The 18,729-nt window shown below is 34.2% G+C and overlaps 6 protein-coding genes across 13 annotated transcripts; 3 read left to right on the forward strand and 3 right to left on the reverse strand.

Annotated features, from left to right (window-relative positions):
- Positions 1-498: 498 nt before the first annotated feature.
- Positions 499-14,824, forward strand: LOC117584512 (MOB kinase activator-like 3). 5 transcript variants are annotated; one of them, XM_034273448.1, is made up of 7 exons: positions 499-625; positions 709-859; positions 925-1,048; positions 1,530-1,633; positions 1,767-1,882; positions 2,294-2,429; positions 14,813-14,824. In XM_034273448.1, the coding sequence occupies exons 1-6, from the start codon at positions 584-586 to the stop codon at positions 2,417-2,419; spliced, it is 663 nt and encodes a 220-aa protein (XP_034129339.1). In that variant the 5' UTR covers positions 499-583; the 3' UTR covers positions 2,420-2,429; positions 14,813-14,824. The 5 variants fall into 5 exon arrangements, with proteins under 5 accessions (XP_034129339.1, XP_034129338.1, XP_034129340.1 ...); XM_034273447.1 differs by lacking the exon at positions 14,813-14,824 and having other exon boundaries at positions 2,294-2,497; XM_034273449.1 differs by lacking the exons at positions 1,767-1,882; positions 14,813-14,824 and having other exon boundaries at positions 2,294-2,413.
- On the forward strand, positions 3,508-4,753 carry LOC117584507 (ATPase family AAA domain-containing protein 1-A). Its single transcript, XM_034273442.1, is given in 3 exon segments — positions 3,508-3,737; positions 3,803-4,192; positions 4,194-4,753. Coding segments are annotated over 3 exon segments (1,080 nt in total). The 5' UTR covers positions 3,508-3,555; the 3' UTR covers positions 4,702-4,753.
- LOC117584509 (protein limb expression 1 homolog) lies at positions 5,713-7,212 on the reverse strand. The gene is made up of 5 exons (XM_034273445.1): positions 7,207-7,212; positions 6,714-6,796; positions 6,484-6,647; positions 6,235-6,425; positions 5,713-6,123 (listed from the first exon to the last, which is right to left on the reverse strand). The coding sequence occupies exons 2-5, from the start codon at positions 6,784-6,786 to the stop codon at positions 5,742-5,744; spliced, it is 810 nt and encodes a 269-aa protein (XP_034129336.1). The 5' UTR covers positions 6,787-6,796; positions 7,207-7,212; the 3' UTR covers positions 5,713-5,741.
- Positions 9,407-11,625, reverse strand: LOC117584506 (probable trafficking protein particle complex subunit 13 homolog). The gene is made up of 5 exons (XM_034273441.1): positions 11,464-11,625; positions 10,995-11,382; positions 10,623-10,935; positions 10,439-10,567; positions 9,407-10,373 (listed from the first exon to the last, which is right to left on the reverse strand). Exons 1-5 carry the CDS (start codon positions 11,504-11,506, stop codon positions 9,930-9,932), a joined length of 1,317 nt encoding a protein of 438 aa, XP_034129332.1. The 5' UTR covers positions 11,507-11,625; the 3' UTR covers positions 9,407-9,929.
- On the forward strand, positions 12,195-16,943 carry LOC117584504 (kinesin-like protein KIF21A). Of its 3 annotated transcripts, none has more exons than XM_034273439.1 (12): positions 12,195-12,296; positions 12,881-12,938; positions 13,027-13,165; positions 13,230-13,642; positions 13,756-14,326; positions 14,443-14,785; positions 14,854-14,994; positions 15,052-15,240; positions 15,302-15,510; positions 15,571-16,532; positions 16,609-16,693; positions 16,751-16,943. In XM_034273439.1, the coding sequence occupies exons 2-12, from the start codon at positions 12,883-12,885 to the stop codon at positions 16,838-16,840; spliced, it is 3,198 nt and encodes a 1,065-aa protein (XP_034129330.1). In that variant the 5' UTR covers positions 12,195-12,296; positions 12,881-12,882; the 3' UTR covers positions 16,841-16,943. The 3 variants fall into 3 exon arrangements, with proteins under 3 accessions (XP_034129330.1, XP_034129328.1, XP_034129327.1); XM_034273437.1 differs by having other exon boundaries at positions 14,857-14,994; positions 15,049-15,240; XM_034273436.1 differs by having other exon boundaries at positions 12,196-12,296; positions 15,049-15,240.
- A 195-nt stretch (positions 16,944-17,138) lies between these two features.
- Positions 17,139-18,011, reverse strand: LOC117584516 (myotrophin). Of its 2 annotated transcripts, none has more exons than XM_034273459.1 (4): positions 17,848-17,966; positions 17,685-17,795; positions 17,373-17,456; positions 17,139-17,294 (listed from the first exon to the last, which is right to left on the reverse strand). In XM_034273459.1, the coding sequence occupies exons 1-4, from the start codon at positions 17,878-17,880 to the stop codon at positions 17,208-17,210; spliced, it is 315 nt and encodes a 104-aa protein (XP_034129350.1). In that variant the 5' UTR covers positions 17,881-17,966; the 3' UTR covers positions 17,139-17,207. The 2 variants fall into 2 exon arrangements, with proteins under 2 accessions (XP_034129350.1, XP_034129349.1); XM_034273458.1 differs by having other exon boundaries at positions 17,141-17,294; positions 17,852-18,011.
- Between the last annotated feature and the right edge of the window lie 718 nt (positions 18,012-18,729).

Genomic DNA, 18,729 nt, shown 5'->3' on the forward strand with positions numbered 1-18,729 from the left:
CCAAATCTATCAGGTTTATTATACCCGGTACTCAATATTATAGATAGATGTATCTTTAGATACATTATATATGTATGCATATAGATGTAGTATATTCGAGAGCCCCAGAAACGCAAAGATAATAATATTTATAATAAACAACAACATAAACAACCAAAATGGCAGTATCTTGCTCCGTACATTATCTTGAATGAACATATAATCTTTCAGATCGTTGAATAGATCTGGTTATGTCTCATTATCAGGTGGAAGTGCTTATTTCAGGTTTATTTCATTTATGTCCAGCTGGAACGGATTTATCTTATAATCCGTTACTTTTTAAATTAATGTTTATCATGGCTAACTTTGTATGTAAACATGGACGCACTTTGCACCGAGCTATTATATTGCAATTGCTCTCAATAAAAAAGTTAGAATTTCTTTAACGAGTACCTTATATATATTTACATAAGTTTAATTAATAACTCGATAGTACACTCGATTGTTTTTTCAATGTTACGCTTCACTAATAAAAACGTAAATATTTATGTATTACTACACGTTTAAATGAAATGCCACAGTATATTACGAATTAAATTATAATATGGCTTTAAATGGATTTGTTGAGTTCTTTCAAAAGGGCAAAGTACGATAGTTAACCAATCAAACTCTTATACAGAATCACCCTCGACAATTTCATGTTCATTACAAAATATATATATTTTGCAGACTTTTAGGCCAAAAAAAAGATTTGCGGCAGGAACAATAAGATATTCTCTCTATAAGCAAGCCCAGGCTAGTCTTCAATCTGGAATAAATTTACGTCAGGTAGTGCGGTTACCTGCAGGGGAGAACATGAACGACTGGCTGGCTGTGCATGGTAAGTGGCCACAATTCACAATCGAATAAGTTTAAAATTCAAATGATTTTATTTTTATTACAAAGTTGTTGACTTCTTCAATCGAATCAACCTTATTTATGGAACTGTTTCCGAGTTTTGTGACGAATCAACTTGTCCAACTATGTCTGGAGGATCACGCTATGAGTATTTGTGGGCAGATGGAGATATGTAAGTTTTTACGTTCCCTTCCCAACTAATATCACAAAATTATAATCTGCGTTACGCTTTGTATAATTAATTGTCGTCTTGAACTAAAAAAATAACTCCGCCACAAAATGTACTGTGCTGTATGTTATTATGTCTATGGTCAACATAGCTAAAGTTGCTATCAATCAAAAGGAAACCTTATAAAAGTTTTAGGATTTAGGTTTTAGGTTGGTTTGGACAAAGGCATTAAGTTTGCTTAAGAGATAGGGAGACGGGTTCTCTCCCCAGATACCGCCTTAACCTAGGGTAATGCATTTTTCTATGGCACGTGTTTTATTGAAAATTATAGCCATCGTGCAAAGTAAAGCTCGAAGCAGAAAATAAGATATAAGCCCCAATCCATCAAAAAACTTGGTTTGGTTTGACACCAAATTATTTAAATTGTATTTAAAAAGTGATATTAGTTTGCTGGTTAATTTTTTTTCTTTACTAACGATTGCAGCTATAAAAAACCAATTGCTCTTCCGGCTAAAAAGTATATTGAACACTTAATGGACTGGATTGAGAGCCAAATTAACAATGAAGCCTTATTTCCCGTATCCACTGGTATGTATCCAAATCAAGTACCGGGCCTTGCCGCGTCTTACAACGTTCCCGCTGGTTTTGTGCTCCAATAAGTACATAGTTTTGTATATTTATCCATTTATCTTGAACAAAATACTCACTTATACCTTTGCAGATGTTCCATTTCCAAAAACATTTGTTGCACTTTGTCGCAAAATTTTAACGCGATTATTCCGTGTTTTTGTACACGTCTACATTCACCATTTTGATAGACTCGTGAGCATCGGCGCTGTAAGTAAATTAAATTGTTTATAACCCCTCGATTTCCTTGACCCTGTAATAACTGGAAGTCATAGATATATATACATATGTACGTATACTCATATGATAATAAATAAATATCAGGTATAGAATAATCAAATCAGTCCTCAGAAAATGAATTAAATGAGGATTCACGTTTTGCTCGACCCCGTTGTTATCGTTCGTTTTCTTTCGAAATGACCAGACTTGTTTCCCCGAAACAAAATCAAAAGCCAAGAAACAAATTGTCGGTCTAGTAATCTCTTTCCTCTGGTGTTAAAGTATTCTCTAAAATAACCCCCTAATATACAACTCATTTCAAATGCTTAGTGCAGCGAAATGACTTCCATGCGATGTTAGCTCAATAACTAACATGCTTAAACACTTATTTTTTATTTACAGGAGGCGCACGTCAACGCTTGTTATAAACATTTCTATTATTTCGTTAGAGAATTCGATATGATATCAAGCAAGGAATTGGAGCCATTGCACGAAATGACGTCCCGGATTTGCAAAGACAAAGAGTGAAAAAATAATAGTATTTGTGTAAATTGATTTTTAATGTTTCGAATACGGAAATATTTCTTAAGAGATGCGACATAAAATTATATTCATATAATTTTTGTATTTTAAAAAGTTGAATCATATATTTTAAAAAATAAATGAATCTGAATGTGGAGAATAACAGTTTCAATGTTTTTCCAATGTTTGTCTGGAAATGAAAGAAGTTTTAAAGGTTGAAACATTTTGACAAAGAGAGTGGTCATTATAGCTGTTGTCACAGTGGATAGTTTTAAGTTAAAGAACGTTCCCCTTCTTTTTTGATGTAGTTTTTACCCAAAACAGATTTTCAATTATTCAAACGGATCGGATGGGAAATCATGGTCTGCGATGAATGTACGATAGCATTATCAAACATTATTTATTGCAAAGATGGTGTATGTGTTTAAATATCCACAACAATGAATTAGCTGAAAACAATTGGACGAAATTTCATTCATGCAACAAAAGTTGAAGTTCTTTTCGATTTTTTTAGCCGTATATACGTATACGTATATAAGAGGGAGTGGGCTAACCGACCCACTGACGGAGCATTGCGAAGGGGAGCAGCAGATCAACAGAATTTCTTTCTTTCGTTAAAATGCATAAAGAAGTACAAATGTTTCCCTTCTGGAAAATAGGTGCTCGGGTTAAATAATTTTTGTAGAAAACGCTTCCTGTTCTCAACCGCTTCTACAATGTTTCACTGGGTTATATTTTGACAGCGCCATAACAAATCGTAAACATGCAAACAGATCTATATGTATGTGTGCACACATTAGTCGAATTCCGCTGAATGTATATAAGAGACCGGCTGGTTCCAGAGCAGAAAAGAGGCAGAACATCTTATGGCGATATTCATCTTACTATTATTAGTCTATTTTTGTACTAATACTGTCTTTGCAAGGACTCTTGACGTAGCCCCAGTGTAAAAATCTCTTAAGGAAAGCCTACAGTAAGTCCAAATCGGTTACTGGAGTACCCATGATGATGGACTATTCCACTATTCCCATTTAAGTATTATATTGTTATATATTGCCCCCTGGCCACTCATATAGTTATTCCTCGTACAATACTGCACACATTGAACTACACGATATTAAGTATTTTAAAATAAGCTTAAGATGGATAATTTCAGTTTTGGAGGAGTAGATTTAACAAAGGGACAGATTTTACAAGTGTTATTACGTATATCTGTTGCTTCAATGGTTACATATTATTCTGTTAAATGGATGATGAGCCAATTGGACCCTACCAGCAAAAACAAGAAAAAAGCCAAAGGCCTCGCAGAAGAACAATTGAAAAGGTAACTAAATACTTGCATTTTTAAGTATGTACGTAATATTTTGTAATGACGTCTGGAATTTATAGGTTGAGTGAAAATGATGGATTAAAAATCAATTCCCACGACTTTAATGACTACGAATTGATGATTGCGTCACACCTTGTTGTTCCAGCTGACATTACAGTCAAATGGAGCGATATTGCAGGATTGAATTTGATTGTTCAAGAGCTTCGTGAATCTGTGGTTTTACCAGTTCAACATAAAGATTTATTCAAAAACTCCAAACTGTGGCAGGCCCCAAAAGGTATTCTTCTCCATGGACCGCCTGGTTGCGGAAAAACGTTAATTGCGAAAGCTACGGCAAAAGAGGCTGGTATGCGATTTATCAATCTGGATGTTGCCATTTTAACTGATAAATGGTACGGGGAATCGCAAAAACTTACATCGGCAGTTTTTTCACTGGCAGCAAAAATCGAGNCGGGCGCGTAATTCAAATGACCACGAGGCCACCGCAATGATGAAAACTCAGTTTATGATGTTATGGGATGGCCTAAGCACAAATTCCAATTCGACCGTGATTGTAATGGGCGCAACAAACAGGCCACAGGATTTAGACAAGGCAATTGTTCGCCGAATGCCAGCACAATTTCACATTGGTCTTCCATCTGAAATCCAGAGAATAGAAATACTAAAATTGATATTAGAGTCTGAGGACTTAAGTCGGGATGTTGACCTAAATCGTTTGTCAAAGCTTACAAATGGGTTCTCCGGATCAGACCTTCGAGAAATGTGCCGGAACGCATCAGTTTTAAGAATGAGACAACTAATTGGGGATAAAACTACATCAAGCGCTGGTATATCAGCTATAGACAAGACAAAGTTACATATTACAATGGATGATTTACTGAGCTCACATTTAAAAATTAAAGAGTCTAAAATGCACACCGGTAGTATGTTTTTAGAAAATAGAATAGAGCTAGATTAAATTAAGCACCACATTTACATACATGGTAAATAAATGAATAACTTAAACCATACCATTTTAATGAGTTTTATGTCAACCTTTATTTATGCAAATAATGAAAATGAACATGGCCTCAATGTGAACTCAATAACTCCGTGCTGGAGATATAAGTTATTTGCAGAGAGGTTGCAGTTGCGGAGCTACCAACTTTATCAAGTTATTGAGAGGATATTGAGTTTTTTTTTTGGTTGCTCGTATTTTCTGCCTTTGTGGAGCATTAAAAGGCGTCTCAAAATGTTGTAACAGTGTGATATCACATGCGGGTGCTCTAGCTACTAGGTTTGAAAAGTGGGCCACTGCTTTCTCTGATAGTTTGAACCCCAGTCGTAGCATACAGTTGATGTTTTTTCCATGGTAAGTAGCAAACATGGTAGGTCAGTTGGTTAGTTTTTCATGCAATTTAAAACACATTGAATTGGATTGGATTTGGATTGAATAATTATGTAAATGCTTATTTGAAATATGTATGTTTAATAATTATTCAATAAACAGAAGAGTAATTTATTTCAAAAAGGTTCATGGGTTGTATAATATGTGTTTCAATCTTAAATCGACTTTTCCTTTATATTGGAGATCATATGGTATGCCAATTATATATGTATATATATACCCGTGCTTCCATTTTCACTTCATTTATCCTGCTGCGATTTGATCCAAACAAACTTTTATTATTTTCAGAAGACTCAAAACTTTTAGACTACCAATTTACACTTTAACTTAGTTTCCGGCGTAAATCACAATTAAAGTACCAAGCCACAAAGCCAAAAATTTGTCAAACAAATAATTAAGTGATTACCCACTAGAACGAACAGTTTTTTATTACAAGTAGTTTCAATAAACTCAACTGCTGCGCAATATTAAATAAAAACTTTGGATAATCTAGAAAAAGTGAAATTGGAAACACACCGTATTATGATTTTGCCCCCAATGAGAGATTTTCATTTTTGTATCCAAATGTGGGTTCACTTTGACTTTGCAATGATAAAGTTGTTTTATTATTATTATAAATGATCAATAGACGCCGAGTTCAAATTACTTCCACCCAGCTGATTATGAGCTATCATTAATATGTCCTTCTTTTCTTTTGGAAAGCGTAATTCTCGACCAGCCATGCGAGAAGTCTCTAGCTCCCGTTCCGCCAAAAGCAACTCCCTTCTGATAACGCCAGGGCTCTCATGTTCACGAGCTATCCAATCTAACGACATCTGTGCACGCATTTCGTCATCTAAACTGCGGTTCGAATAGTGCGCCACTACTTCTTGCCTTGAACAATGACGTTCTCGCATGGCCTTTAAAGATCCATTCCAATGCAGCAGTTGGAATACAGTCATCAGTTCTTGGAATTCCAACATGGTTCTTCCCTTATTTGCTTCCAGCATAAACCTAAAATAAAACAGGATATAAGTTAGTTTCATACCTTTAATTACCCTTGAAGAAGTATTTTAATGATACAATTAGAAGTATATATGTATGTATTATATTTATTTATCTTACCTGAACGCTTCAATGCCAGACTCTGTTCCATCATTGCCTTGTTGTGTTGATTTAAAAGAAGCACGTGCATCCTGTACTGCCTTCAAAATAAACTCGTCGCTAATTCGACGCGACGGATGCTCATTAAATACAGAGTTCATTAAAGCAATTTTAGCAGAGCTACGTCTTGCTTCCGCCTTTGTTGGACAGTTCTAAAATGGCAAACGATAGTATACAGTTTGGTTCTTATATCAAAAATTCTATGTGTACCTGAAAGCTACCAAAGCAACTACCCCCTGGCAGTGTTACGAAACATACATAAGGCTGGCTATTGGACGGGATCGATTCGTATATTACAAGTGCGCCGTTTTTAAGGTCCGCTCCTCGCGACTGTTTCATTTGCCAAAATTCTTGAAGTGCTTCCACTACATTTACTAAAACACATGACATTCTTTTATAAAAACAGACATTTTCTTACAAACTTTAAAATTCAAGCGTACCTCTATAATCTCTATCTTCGTAAAATCCAGTTACCGTGGGTAAAACCCAAAAGGGTTCCTCAGGATATACCATTATGAAGATACTTAAGTAAGTATTATATTGAAAAAAGATTAAAAAAGTTGCATTAAATATTATTGAACTAAAAATTAAAAAGAAGACTTGTCTACACAATGAAAAAATAATGATCAATCTAGTGGGATCATACATACATAAATACATAAGTATGTACATCAAAATTTAATTTGTTAAAAATTCATAAATAATAAAACTAAACACTAAACAATTCAAACGAACGTAGTGAGACACGCTCCATGGCGTCTCTATTTTCATACCCTGTACTCAATAAGTATATAAATAGATACATACAAGCATATGTGTATATGTATATACAAATGTACATATGTAATTAGACTTTGCCACCTGTTTTCGTCCGAGACCCCACTGCGCGTCAACAAAATATTTTGCGAAACCAAAATCAACTTATGTATGTACATATGTACATACATTGTACAGTAGTAGGTGTTTGGGCTATACTGTAAGCAGTAAGTTACATGGGTGACATGAAAGAATATTAAACAAAGATCAGCTGGACAATGAGAATATTTTATTTATTTTCAGTAATGTCATGGAAATGTACTGAACGTTTTTTCAGCAGATATGTATGTACACACAGATTTATGTATGTATGTAAATGCATGCAAATGTTGTTTCCATTCATTCTGATATTCGAACTTTCCTTAGAATTTTAACCTTTTGTTTTAAGTAAGGAAAACTATGTAAATACACACATATGTATGGATGTACATATGTATTTGCATCTGTTGATGTTCTGGTCAAAGGCCGAATAATTTGTTGATCTGAGTACTGAATGTGAGGTGTTTGATTGCTTTATTTGATTGACAAATTGTCATATAAACATATGTACTTTCATATGCAATTGAAAACTGTTCTTGCTCAATCCTAATAGTCGTGCCTGATCTCATTGGATTCACTTTATGTACACACACACACACACACAAATACATATATGTACGGCTAGTTTATAATGGACATTTTAGGGGAGTTAAATAAAATTTTCGATTGTGTTGTAGCTCTATTCCAGTATCGCGTTATAAAAAATCAAAAAAATATGTACATATACATACATATGTGTTTAAAATGCACACAGATATTATTTTTTGTTGTGATATAGCCACGTCTTTAAAGATACTTATGTATGGTATCACAATACATACATATATGTATATGCACAAACCTTCACTTGCACATTTTTTCTGGTCGTATGTAAGTTTGTTGCTCAAGTCTTTTGATCAAGACCTTTTGAATTATACATATGTAAATATGTATGTACAATGTCACTAGAATATACCAAAAATGTATATATTTATTTAATTAAGAATTATGTTTGTATGTCCTGTTTTATAAGCAAGAATATTCACTTATCAATGTACATATATGTACATATAGTGCCTGTATGTTTGTTTTTGCACAATAATCTATGGTAAAGATGTAAAAAAAGAATACATTAAAATTCATACATACATATGTAAATAATTAATTATACATTAATATGTATGTATATTTATCACTATTATTTCATTAAAGAGTTAAAATCAAATCACCATCAGGTGAGAATTGAAACATTCAACTAGGTTACAAGTCAAAATTGTAACTGAATTCATGATTGTGGTTCTGCACAGGTTTCATGTTTATTGTGTCTTAGGAAAATGGAGTTCGAAACCATGGTATTCACGTAGGTGCTTAAACGCTGATTTAATTTAGCCGTATACATTAAGGTGTTACGAAGCGTAGCTGTCAAATATTAATTTAAATTGAGCGAGTTAACAAAGCAGCAATAAATGACTCCTTAATCACAAATACTTTGGATTTCTTTCGAAAATTATAATAATTTTCTTAAGCTGTTAAGCGTTTAGCGTTAATAGCTGATTATTGCCAAGAGGGTTCGATGTCACAGTACGATGTATAATATTTTGGTTAGCATTTATTTAATTTTGTATACAAAAAATGTTTTATAAAATCTATTATATTAAAACCATTCTTCTTTTAATATTGTTAACATTTGTCTAATGTTTTTCATTTTCTGATATATGAAAAAAATGTTGAACGAAAGTTCAACCACCAAAAATTGTATATATTGGAATTCCATTTACCTAAAAATCATCTTGACCCAGTTAGTCAAAAATATTTAATAAATATTTATTATAGAACTTCAACATGACGACATCTTTCATGCCTAGTTTTTGCGCGGAAGTACGATACTTTGAACGGTCTTCAGCCTCGTTAAGTCAGGCTCTACGTTTGCCTCATACGGGCCTCCCAAAAGCAGGTGCGCAGGATTGTTTAAGAGGTGAATCAGATAAATACGCTGATGTAGCCGATGTAGCTTATGCAGTAAGTGCCGTCGGGTAATCCGAAGTGCGAGAATGCATACAGATGTACAAGGTGGGTACCTCAGTGGACACGCGGGTATCTCCCAGACGACAAGAACAAGAGCAACGTATGTAACCAGAAGCACTATATCAGATTGGGTTTTGATTAGGCCTACTGTCGCATACCTTTCTAATCAGGAAAACTGCAACCAAGTGAAATTGTTGTTTTTCAAATAGGTATTGCAAATACGTAGTAAAATATTTTTTTTCATGTGTGTTTTTGGGATTAGGCTTTGCTTTATTTATCAGTATGCTTAAGACATCTATATACATATGTTTTTGAACTCCTTTCACTGTGGGGGGTTGCCCCCTAGTGATCTATGTTACTCTTATGTCAGAAAGAAGCAAGAAGTTACAGCGTTTCAAGAATGACAAATAGCGACTCTATTTAAAGGCGTGACTATAGGAGCGCGTCACAACGTTCCTTCTCTTAAAATTAATAAAATGTTTTTAATGTTATGCAAAGTTTCTTAGTCCCTTTTCTCACACTCTGAATACGTCTGCGAATACTATCTACTATATTTCCAGGTCCTCGCTAGGAAGCATGTCCTACTTAGTTTGAATTCGGACCTAAATTTCATCCATTCCTTTTGTGTATGAGTGCTAATATTTGGCTGCGTAACCAAACAAAAATAATACACATTTTGCATTTTTATTGCACGAGTGTAAGAAGATTTAGAGCTTTAAGTTATGAAAGCAATGATGAAAGAATTAGAAAGAGACTATTAATGGCATTCTTGTGATATTATACACTTAGCTGACAATTTATACCACCTGCAATTGAACCGGAGACTGTATTATAAGATCCGTGGGCTTTTCATAACGAATTAATCTATTTTGAAAGATTTTGTGATCTTTGTTGTAATCTGCATCTACTACGAAAACTTCTACTACTTTTTCTATTGTGTAATGTTCATTTTTTTCGGTGTCAATCAGTAATAGGTTGCAAATTTTAATAAGGCCTAACTTCGATGGGGAAACCGATAGTGGAAACTCTGCATTTTCTCCAGCGTTCACTTTATCCAGCATGAAATCAGCACACCCTGTATATTGACACTCCGGAGATAACTTAGTATCTAGTCGAACGTGCAATTTCATTGTCTGCTCGGATGTATTTGTCACTCGACAGTTAAAGGTAAATATTGTTCCAATTTTTACTGTATTTGTAGCATTTAGGATTTCTAACCGTAGATCCTTACATTCGTAGGGCTGTAAAAAACATTGTATATTTAAATATCAAAATTTTAAATCAAAATGCTAGTTGAAGACCTTACCAAACGCTGCAATTGACTGGTTTGCAATCGTCCTTTCTCACCGAGATTTGACCGCCAAACGATGTCAAGTTTGCCTACATTGCTCAACTGTCGAAGAACATGTGTGTCTGTAGCTATATGTGGTTTTGGCTGTGGGAAATATTAATATATTGTTTCATTTGTTAGATTCTTACTTATTACTTACTTTAATGCAATAAAGAAACTGACAACTGTTGTTAGGTTGTAACATGTTCTTAGTATTAAAAACAGACTCTCCATTAGGCAATGTATTTAATGGTGTTACTATATAATCTTCCGAGCTATCCAATTCCACTTTCTCGAGACAGAACGGACTGGTGGTAACATTTTGTATTTGAGCCTCTAAATATATTTCTTCAATTTCGGCATTATAAAATTTCGTTTTTACGTCAAGTGGTTTTAAGACTTGAAACTTGAAAAACTTTCTTAAGGATTGAGCGTATCCTGCTGGACTCATATAATTGACCTCGCAAACAAGTCTGAAATAGTGAATTTGACATTAATTTTAAAACATTGTACTCAGTAAGTATTTACGTACATATGTGTTCCAATCTCTTTTACTTCATATCGTATAACATCATCAATAGTGCCCCCAGGTTCCAAAGTTATTGGAGACTTGCTATTTTCATGCAAGGATAAATTTATACGCGTAGTGTTTGACTGCAGGTCCGTTTTAACGTTAATACATTCAACAGATTGGGAAGAACAGTTGTGAACACAAATATAACTAGAGAATGTTTCACCAAGATATATGTTTCCAAATGACTGTGGTAACAACAACACTTGACCTGCCGACAGTGTTTCAGAAATGCTTCCAGAAAATACATCACCATAATGTTTAGAAGAAAAGCGTTGAACCAAGTCTTTATGTTCACAACTTACAACTGGCCCAAGTTCAACTAAAGTCGGTCGCATTAACCGCATAACTGTAATACATATTAAATCAAAAAGGTTTATTAAAGATACATCCCAATAATTTTATTTAATGCACTTATTGTAATTATTACCTTTTAAAGCCAATAAATGTGCATCGGGTTCTACTGTGTCCATTTTGTACAGAATTATAATGTGTGGAATAAGAAGGTTGTGTTATTATGATTAAAACAAAAACGATGTCAACAACATTGAATTCACACATTCGTGTTATGGCTGCTTACACTGGCATTAGTTACTTATCGATAGTTAAGGCAAGTCAATAAAGCGAAGTACCTAGATTAATAAAAACAGATGCTAGCAAAGTGTGCAATTTAGTTTTCTAGAGGTTGAGTGAACTCCATTCCGTACGGTTACACGTAAGTGAATTTTAATGGATGTAGGCCTGAAATTACGTATAGTGTGATATTGCCGTCGATAAATTCACCTAGCCGGTTAATAGATTTACCTTTATTGGAATATAATTTAACAATGCTTACGGTTTGTTTGCTAGGTACCCTGGCAGAATATAAAAATAATTTTTTTTTTTCGAGATGATAGCAAACTAGCATGGAATACTAAAAAATACCATCGGCTGCTTTTCTATAAAGTAAATAGTAGATATAAGTAAAATATAAAATATAATATTTCTAAAATAATATATGAACTGGCACATCTATATACTGCATGGTTAGTGTCTGAGTACTACAATATACGAAATGTAAAAGTATCGATCAATATCATAGTTGTGAACTATCCAATGGTAAATCGATCTTCACCAACCTTTCGAACATACATATGTACATATATGTATATGTACGTACCACCCACATACAAATATTTATGAATGGTGTCGAAATCAGTCCAAAACCCCTATTGCATTCATTTATTATTAATGCTTTAAAATTAAAAAATTAGTCTAACGCTGGTATGTAAAGGAGCTTTATAAATTTGAATTTATTTGTTCGCATCTGTAGTACATTTTACAGTAATCATAACATATTCCGCACTCAGGTATATGTACATATATACATACACATGTACATATACACAGTCTTTCTTGAAATCACTCAGCATTTGAAGTTTGAAAAGTTGTTATACACTTATATTAATATAAATTAAGTTAATAACTTAAAAGTGCAATGCAGAAAAACAAGAAACCGCATGCGCAGCACCGTTATGATGGAAGAGACGGATATTGTGATGCGTGTTACTTAGTAAATGTTCGTCGATCAAACAGCTGTCTTGTTTTGCGAGCATTTCATTCTTGGTTTATATGCAACAAGTACATAGAGCATTTACATTTGCTTCGTTCCCTCGCATTCGATACGAGTCTGATTTTAAATATTACGCTCTTCAGAACGTATTTTTTGGAACGGCACGGTCCCAGATTCAAACGCTTTAAGTCCATACAAAAATGTTCGGTGTAGTATAGCGGGTCTGGTTCTATTTATTTTAATTAATTTTTTAATGCACCTAATTGATAAACAAACATTTTATGGTTAATTCTAGCAATGATTTCCGAAGAAGACCCCATTAAGAAGGATAGTTCTGTACGGGTGGCTGTAAGGTGAGCTTAAACATGTAACATTAACTCTGTGAAAGTAACACTAAAATAGTTTTTGTGGACAATTTGTAATTGCATTTTGGTATTTCAGAATTCGACCTCAAAATTCAAGAGAGCTCATGGATATGTGCCGTATATGTACATCAGTCACTATTGGAGAGCCTCAAATTCTTCTTGGATCCGACAAAGCTTTCACTTTTGACTTTGTATATGATTGTTCTTCAAAACAGGTAGTTCGGTTATAGTTAAACAAACTTTAGTCAAACAATTTACAAATTCAATCCTTTTCCTCAGGATCAAATATATGATGAAACCGTGAGGGCATTGGTTGAGAGTACGCTACAAGGATATAATGCTACAGTACTTGCATACGGCCAAACGGGATCAGGGAAAACATACACAATGGGAACTGGATTTGAGCGCGAATCTGATGACGTTAAACTTGGTATTGTACCTAGAGCGATTCAACACATATTTGCTGGTATCGAAGATTTTGCAACTACTGCCAGTGAAATGTCGCCTGCCAATGGAAATCCACAGTTCAGCCTTGCTGTTCAATACATTGAGTTGTATAATGAGGATATCTTCGATCTCTTAGACCCATTTAATAAAAACACGAGTTTTAAAATTCATGAAGCAGCCAATGGACAAATCGAAATAACTGGCGCATCTATAAAGCCAATTAGCCATCCTCAAGATGCATTAAAGTAAGTACCAGCTCAACTTATATCCAGGTGTAAAAGTGGTGACTCGTGGGAGCAAGACTCAGAACGTTCCTTCTCGTTTAAATATTAAACTTGTCTTTAAATGTTCGTTACAGATTTCTTCAGCAAGGTGCTTTAGCTCGAACTACTGCATCAACGAAAATGAACGACCAGTCTTCACGATCGCATGCATTGTTTACAATATTTGTGCGCAGGCAGCGTTTACTTACGCCTACAAACGATGCGTTGGATAACGACCTAGAAACATTGACTTCGAAGTTTCATTTTGTCGATTTGGCTGGTTCTGAACGCCTTAAACGGACTTTGGCTACGGGAGAACGTGCACGTGAAGGCATCTCTATCAATTGTGGACTTTTATCTTTAGGAAATTGTATTTCAGCGCTTGGTGATAAATCCAAAAGAGCGTTACATGTGCCTTATCGCGACTCCAAGCTAACACGACTACTACAGGATTCTTTAGGTGGTAACAGTCGGACTTTAATGATTGCATGCGTATCGCCAAGCGACCGAGACTTTATGGAAACATTAAATACATTAAAGTATGCAAACCGAGCGAGAAATATTAGGAACAAAGTGCAAATCAACAAAGATCAAAGTTCTCGAACTATTTCACAGTTGAGAAGAGATGTTTCAGCTTTACAATTGGAATTACTAGAATATAAACAGGTACTTTTTAAGCAAATTCTGAACCAATTTGTCTCAAACACTCTGATGGATTTTTCCCATAACGTTTTATTATCCAGCCTAATTTGATTGAAAACGAATTTTTCTATTCTTTTTAGGGTAAAATAGTAGTAGACTGCGAAGGAAATGCCACACGCTCGGACACGTTTAATGAAAATATTCTGCTCTTATCAGAAAACAAACGATTGAAGCAACGCCTTAATTCGATGCAAGAGACAATTAACACATTAACTGATCGAAATGCGCATCTGAAACTAGAAAAAGATCTAAATAAATGGTCATATGATCCAAATTTAGATTTAGATAAAAATAATGTTGTTGAATATTACATTAAAGAAATCGAAAAACTAAAAGCTAAATTAATAGAATCTAAAGAAATGCAAAATCAACTGAAAATTTATATTGGAAAATGGCAGCCACCACTTAAAAATGTTTATAACGGTAAGCATAACTAAATTCCGAGTTTAGATAATTGTATTTTTACTTCAATCATATCCAATCATATCCAGCAGATCAAGGAAATATTATAAACTTGGCAAAAAAAGGCTTGGAAAGGGACAAAGAGTTATTGATGTCGCGTTCCTTGCCAGGGATACAAAACCAAAATGACAGATTGGAAGAATCTGATACTTCCAGTAGCGATTCGGAAGGTAATTTTCGTATATTCGTATGAAATATCTTTGTACTTAACATTTGCATTATAGAAGAAGGAGCAGTGGCAGACTTGAATGACATTAACTCAGACATTGAAATTAAAAGTAAATTAATTGAGCAACTCGAGCTGTCACAGGAAAGAATGGAACTTATGCGTCGGCACTATGAAGAAAAACTTACTGTGCTAAATTGTAAAATTTTGAACACCCAAAAAGAACGAGATGAGTTCTTGACAAATATGGGTAGGTGGTAATGCGTTTAAATATAAAAAATACACATTTAATAAAACTGGCTATGTTTCAGTTTCATCCACATCAGTATCATCACAATCAAAAGATAGTTTAAAAAAAATGAAAACAGATTATGAACGCAAGATCACAAATATGCAAAGTGAACTCAAACGATTACAACACGCCCAGACAGAACACATTCGACAGCACAGAGAACTTAAATCACAAGGAGCAAGAATAAATACCTTACGAATTGAACTGGAACAATTGAAGTTCACTAAAGTAAGACAGTTTTATTCTTCTGATGTTTATCGAAACTAAGTAGCGTTTTCATATTTGCAGGTTAAATTGATGAAATCAATTTCAGAACAATCTAGTCGACATAAAGAAGAGGATAGTAAAAAATCAAAAACAATTTCGAAATTACAAGATGATCAGCGTCGACAAAAAAATGCATTATTATCTTTAAAAGAAAAAATTAATGCCAAAGATCAAATGTTAAAGCGAAAAACAGAAGAGGTAATTGCCCTGCGTAAAAGTCAAAGAGGCCGATTAAGCCAAAGAGGGGCTTTCAATTTAGTATCGAAAGTCGGAAAATCCACTCGATCCACCCATCAGCAATGGGAAAAGTTGTATGGCTTCATTTTACACGCCTCAAGAACAAGGCAACTAATCACACAATTGGAAAAAGAATTGCAACGCTTAATATTGGAACGGGAAGATCTTTGTCGTGAGCTGAAAATAATGCAAAATGACCAAAACGTGGATAAGACATCTGAAGACTTCAATGAACAAGACAGCTTAAAGACCAACATTAGGTATCTACAAGAAACCATAGAACATGTACAGCAAGCCATAATGGAATTTGAAGACAGTAAAGACACTTCTCAGAGTGGCATATATAAGATACAGAATTTTTTGGACAATATTAGAACCGTTGAAGAAGCTAAATATATTCTTCAAAAGCTTTCCGACAGTGCAATTATACTGACATGTAATTTGGCCATAGCGGAGACCCATTTGCAGGAAACTGAATCTCTCCTACAAGAAGCTCAACAAGAGAACAGCATACAGCATCAGATATTACAACATTTTCTGTCGCAAAACAGTAATATGCATATATCTGATGTCTTTGTTTCTTTAAATCTCAAAAGCAATATAAATACATTGAGTCACAGTTCTCAAAAGTCTTTAATAAGTTCTGGAACATATGATGTACCAAAAGAGGATATATTTGGAGACTCTAAACATAAAGACACAACAGAAATAAGTAATAGAACCCCATCACCTTCTGGAATCGACACGTAAGAATATAAACTTATATAATCTTTGGTTAATATTGTTAAAAATAATACTTTTGTTTTATTATTTTACTGGTAGCTTACCGGATATTTCTTCCAAAATTCGACGCCGCACTGCTCAAAAACAAGATCTCCTTTTTGGGGACAATACAATTCCTCTAAAGGTAAAATGCCCTTAATTTATATTATGTACTCAAACTATACTCTTCTTTATCGTACAGACTGACAGAATGTCACGTTCTTACACACAAAATGATGTCATCTGTGATAATCCGCTAATGCGAGTTTCAAGTACTCCAGGATCTTTATAGATATAACACGTACAAGATAAGTGCCTTAAATAATTCATAATAATTGTATGCAACATAATGTAACCTTTTTAAAATGTGGAATTAAATAGCTTATTTGCTTTTTTAGTTTTATCTTTGACTTGCCGTCTAAGTAAGCTTTAAAATAAAAAAAAATGTATAACATATTCGTAGTGGTGTTTATTTGTGACTGAATATGAAGAGCTAAGAAAATGTCCGTCGCAGGCACATGACATCGACCACAAATCTAATATAACCCTTTATTCTTCGAGTACCAGGCATAGAAAAAAGGCATAAGAACTAGAATCTATACTTATATGTATTTCAATTCCAAAAATTAAAATGCTTAGCGTCATATTTATTTCATAATTCAAGCAAGAAGCTTTTTGATATCGTCGGTCTCTGCGGCTTCAATATAACTTTTTCCATCTGGAGTGGTATCGCTTTTGTTTGCTCCCTGTTAGACAAAAAACAAAGGTAATTAGTTTCAATTTTGTCGAACAAAAATTGACAGATCTTTATTATTAATCCAAACCTTATCCAAGAGAAACTTGACGCAGCTTGTATGTCCTTCCCAAATAGCAGCAAGAAGCGGTGTAATGCCATGTTTATCCTTTTTCTATGTTAAAGTATATAATAATTGCAGTAAATAAAAAAGATTACAAGAAAGGGATCCTAGCTAGAACTAGTTTTTACTATTTTAGAACATGTTTGTGGTCTTTGGTAAGTCGGAGAGGGGTGAAAGTCGTACGTAGACTTTTGCCGGTTAATGTATACAATGAGTGTGTGCATATGCACATATGTACATACAAACATGTTTTTTAGGAAATGATAGAAGAAAACTTACGTTAACATCCGCTCCTTTAAGAATCAAGAACTCGAGAACCTTTAACTGGCCAAAATCGGCAGCATAATGAAGTGGGTACCTTCCTTTAATCTCCTCATTTACTTTCAGAATCTGTAAGTAAAATGGATACAATTAAATTAAGTTTTAATGCTTGTCTACGAACACACATCGTTTTTGAAGGCATCTTGCACAGCATCGAATTCTCCGTTTTTAATAGTCCAAATAACTTTTTCACTCATTTTTATTAATCATACGAATGTTTTTTTATGTTGAGAAGACAAAAGCTTGCGATATTTTACTACAAATGTTTTTAAATATCGATCAATGTATAAACTTTACAGTTATCGATATTAAAGTGATATACGACTGTAGAAGGCCTGTCTCCAGCATCGCGATAAATTTTATATAACCAGCCATGCATTTCCTATTTATTTTGTTTGTGCGTGGAACGTATCTAGCACAGGCATACGAATCAGCTGCGTTTTGTAAACATGTATACTGAAGTGGCACTTTGAAATTTAAATTGAGAATAAAAAAGTAAAAAGAGGGTAGTTGAATTAAGAATGCATTTGGGATTTTCCAATAATTCATACGGTTCGCCAAATGTCCATTATTGTCCGGGGTTTTCATCATTCATCATTTTTAAACCTTCCCTTTACGTTTTTTAACTGCAAGTAAGGCCCTTTTCACAATTTACACTGTTTACAAAAATAAACAGCTGATTCGTCAGCCTGTTTTAGTTAAGTTTCACGCTCTGACGAAATATATAGCAAATTCCTGTCAGGAATTGTTCACGGTGCTGGAGACAAGCCTATACTAGACAAACGAAAAGGCAAACGAAAAATTCCTGGAGCAGTTTTCTTACGTTTCTATACGATTGTGGGGCATTGAAGTTTACAGGATAAACGCCTGCCCTAATGGAAATATTCAAATTCAAGACACCGTCTCAACTCTGTTTCACTTGAGATTCTCTAAAACATGCCCGTCGAACAAAAAACTGGTTTGACGAACACAAAAAAAAGTAAGTTGCTCTGTCTAGTGTAAT

The sequence above is a fragment of the Drosophila guanche genome, unplaced genomic scaffold (genome assembly GCF_900245975.1).
Source record: "Drosophila guanche unplaced genomic scaffold, DGUA_6, whole genome shotgun sequence".
Taxonomy (NCBI): Eukaryota; Metazoa; Arthropoda; class Insecta; order Diptera; family Drosophilidae; genus Drosophila; species Drosophila guanche.

What these genes read in the sequence shown, in the direction of transcription:
- LOC117584512 (XM_034273448.1), top strand. Translation starts at nt 584, where the DNA reads ATGGCTTTAAATGGATTTGTTGAGTTCTTTCAAAAGGGCAAA. An exon ending in CGACTGGCTGGCTGTGCATG is followed by an intron (nt 860 to 924) that starts GTAAGTGGCCAC and finishes TTTATTACAAAG; the next exon opens with TTGTTGACTTCTTCAATCGA. An exon ending in GACTCGTGAGCATCGGCGCT is followed by an intron (nt 1,883 to 2,293) that starts GTAAGTAAATTA and finishes TTTTATTTACAG; the next exon opens with GAGGCGCACGTCAACGCTTG.
- LOC117584509 (XM_034273445.1), bottom strand. Translation starts at nt 6,786, where the DNA reads ATGGTATATCCTGAGGAACCCTTTTGGGTTTTACCCACGGTAACTGGA. An exon ending in GTTGCTTTGGTAGCTTTCAG is followed by an intron (nt 6,426 to 6,483) that starts GTACACATAGAA and finishes TTGCCATTTTAG; the next exon opens with AACTGTCCAACAAAGGCGGA. An exon ending in TCTGGCATTGAAGCGTTCAG is followed by an intron (nt 6,124 to 6,234) that starts GTAAGATAAATA and finishes GTTTTATTTTAG; the next exon opens with GTTTATGCTGGAAGCAAATA.
- LOC117584506 (XM_034273441.1), bottom strand. Translation starts at nt 11,506, where the DNA reads ATGGACACAGTAGAACCCGATGCACATTTATTGGCTTTAAAAG. An exon ending in AAAGAGATTGGAACACATAT is followed by an intron (nt 10,936 to 10,994) that starts GTACGTAAATAC and finishes TCACTATTTCAG; the next exon opens with ACTTGTTTGCGAGGTCAATT. An exon ending in CCAGTCAATTGCAGCGTTTG is followed by an intron (nt 10,374 to 10,438) that starts GTAAGGTCTTCA and finishes TGTTTTTTACAG; the next exon opens with CCCTACGAATGTAAGGATCT.
- LOC117584504 (XM_034273436.1), top strand. Translation starts at nt 12,883, where the DNA reads ATGATTTCCGAAGAAGACCCCATTAAGAAGGATAGTTCTGTACGGGTG. An exon ending in AATTACTAGAATATAAACAG is followed by an intron (nt 14,327 to 14,442) that starts GTACTTTTTAAG and finishes TATTCTTTTTAG; the next exon opens with GGTAAAATAGTAGTAGACTG. An exon ending in TCACCTTCTGGAATCGACAC is followed by an intron (nt 16,533 to 16,608) that starts GTAAGAATATAA and finishes TTTTACTGGTAG; the next exon opens with CTTACCGGATATTTCTTCCA.
- LOC117584516 (XM_034273458.1), bottom strand. Translation starts at nt 17,923, where the DNA reads ATGAGTGAAAAAGTTATTTGGACTATTAAAAACGGAGAATTCGATGCT. An exon ending in AAGATGCCTTCAAAAACGAT is followed by an intron (nt 17,796 to 17,851) that starts GTGTGTTCGTAG and finishes TTTTACTTACAG; the next exon opens with ATTCTGAAAGTAAATGAGGA. An exon ending in TTAAAGGAGCGGATGTTAAC is followed by an intron (nt 17,457 to 17,684) that starts GTAAGTTTTCTT and finishes ACTTTAACATAG; the next exon opens with AAAAAGGATAAACATGGCAT.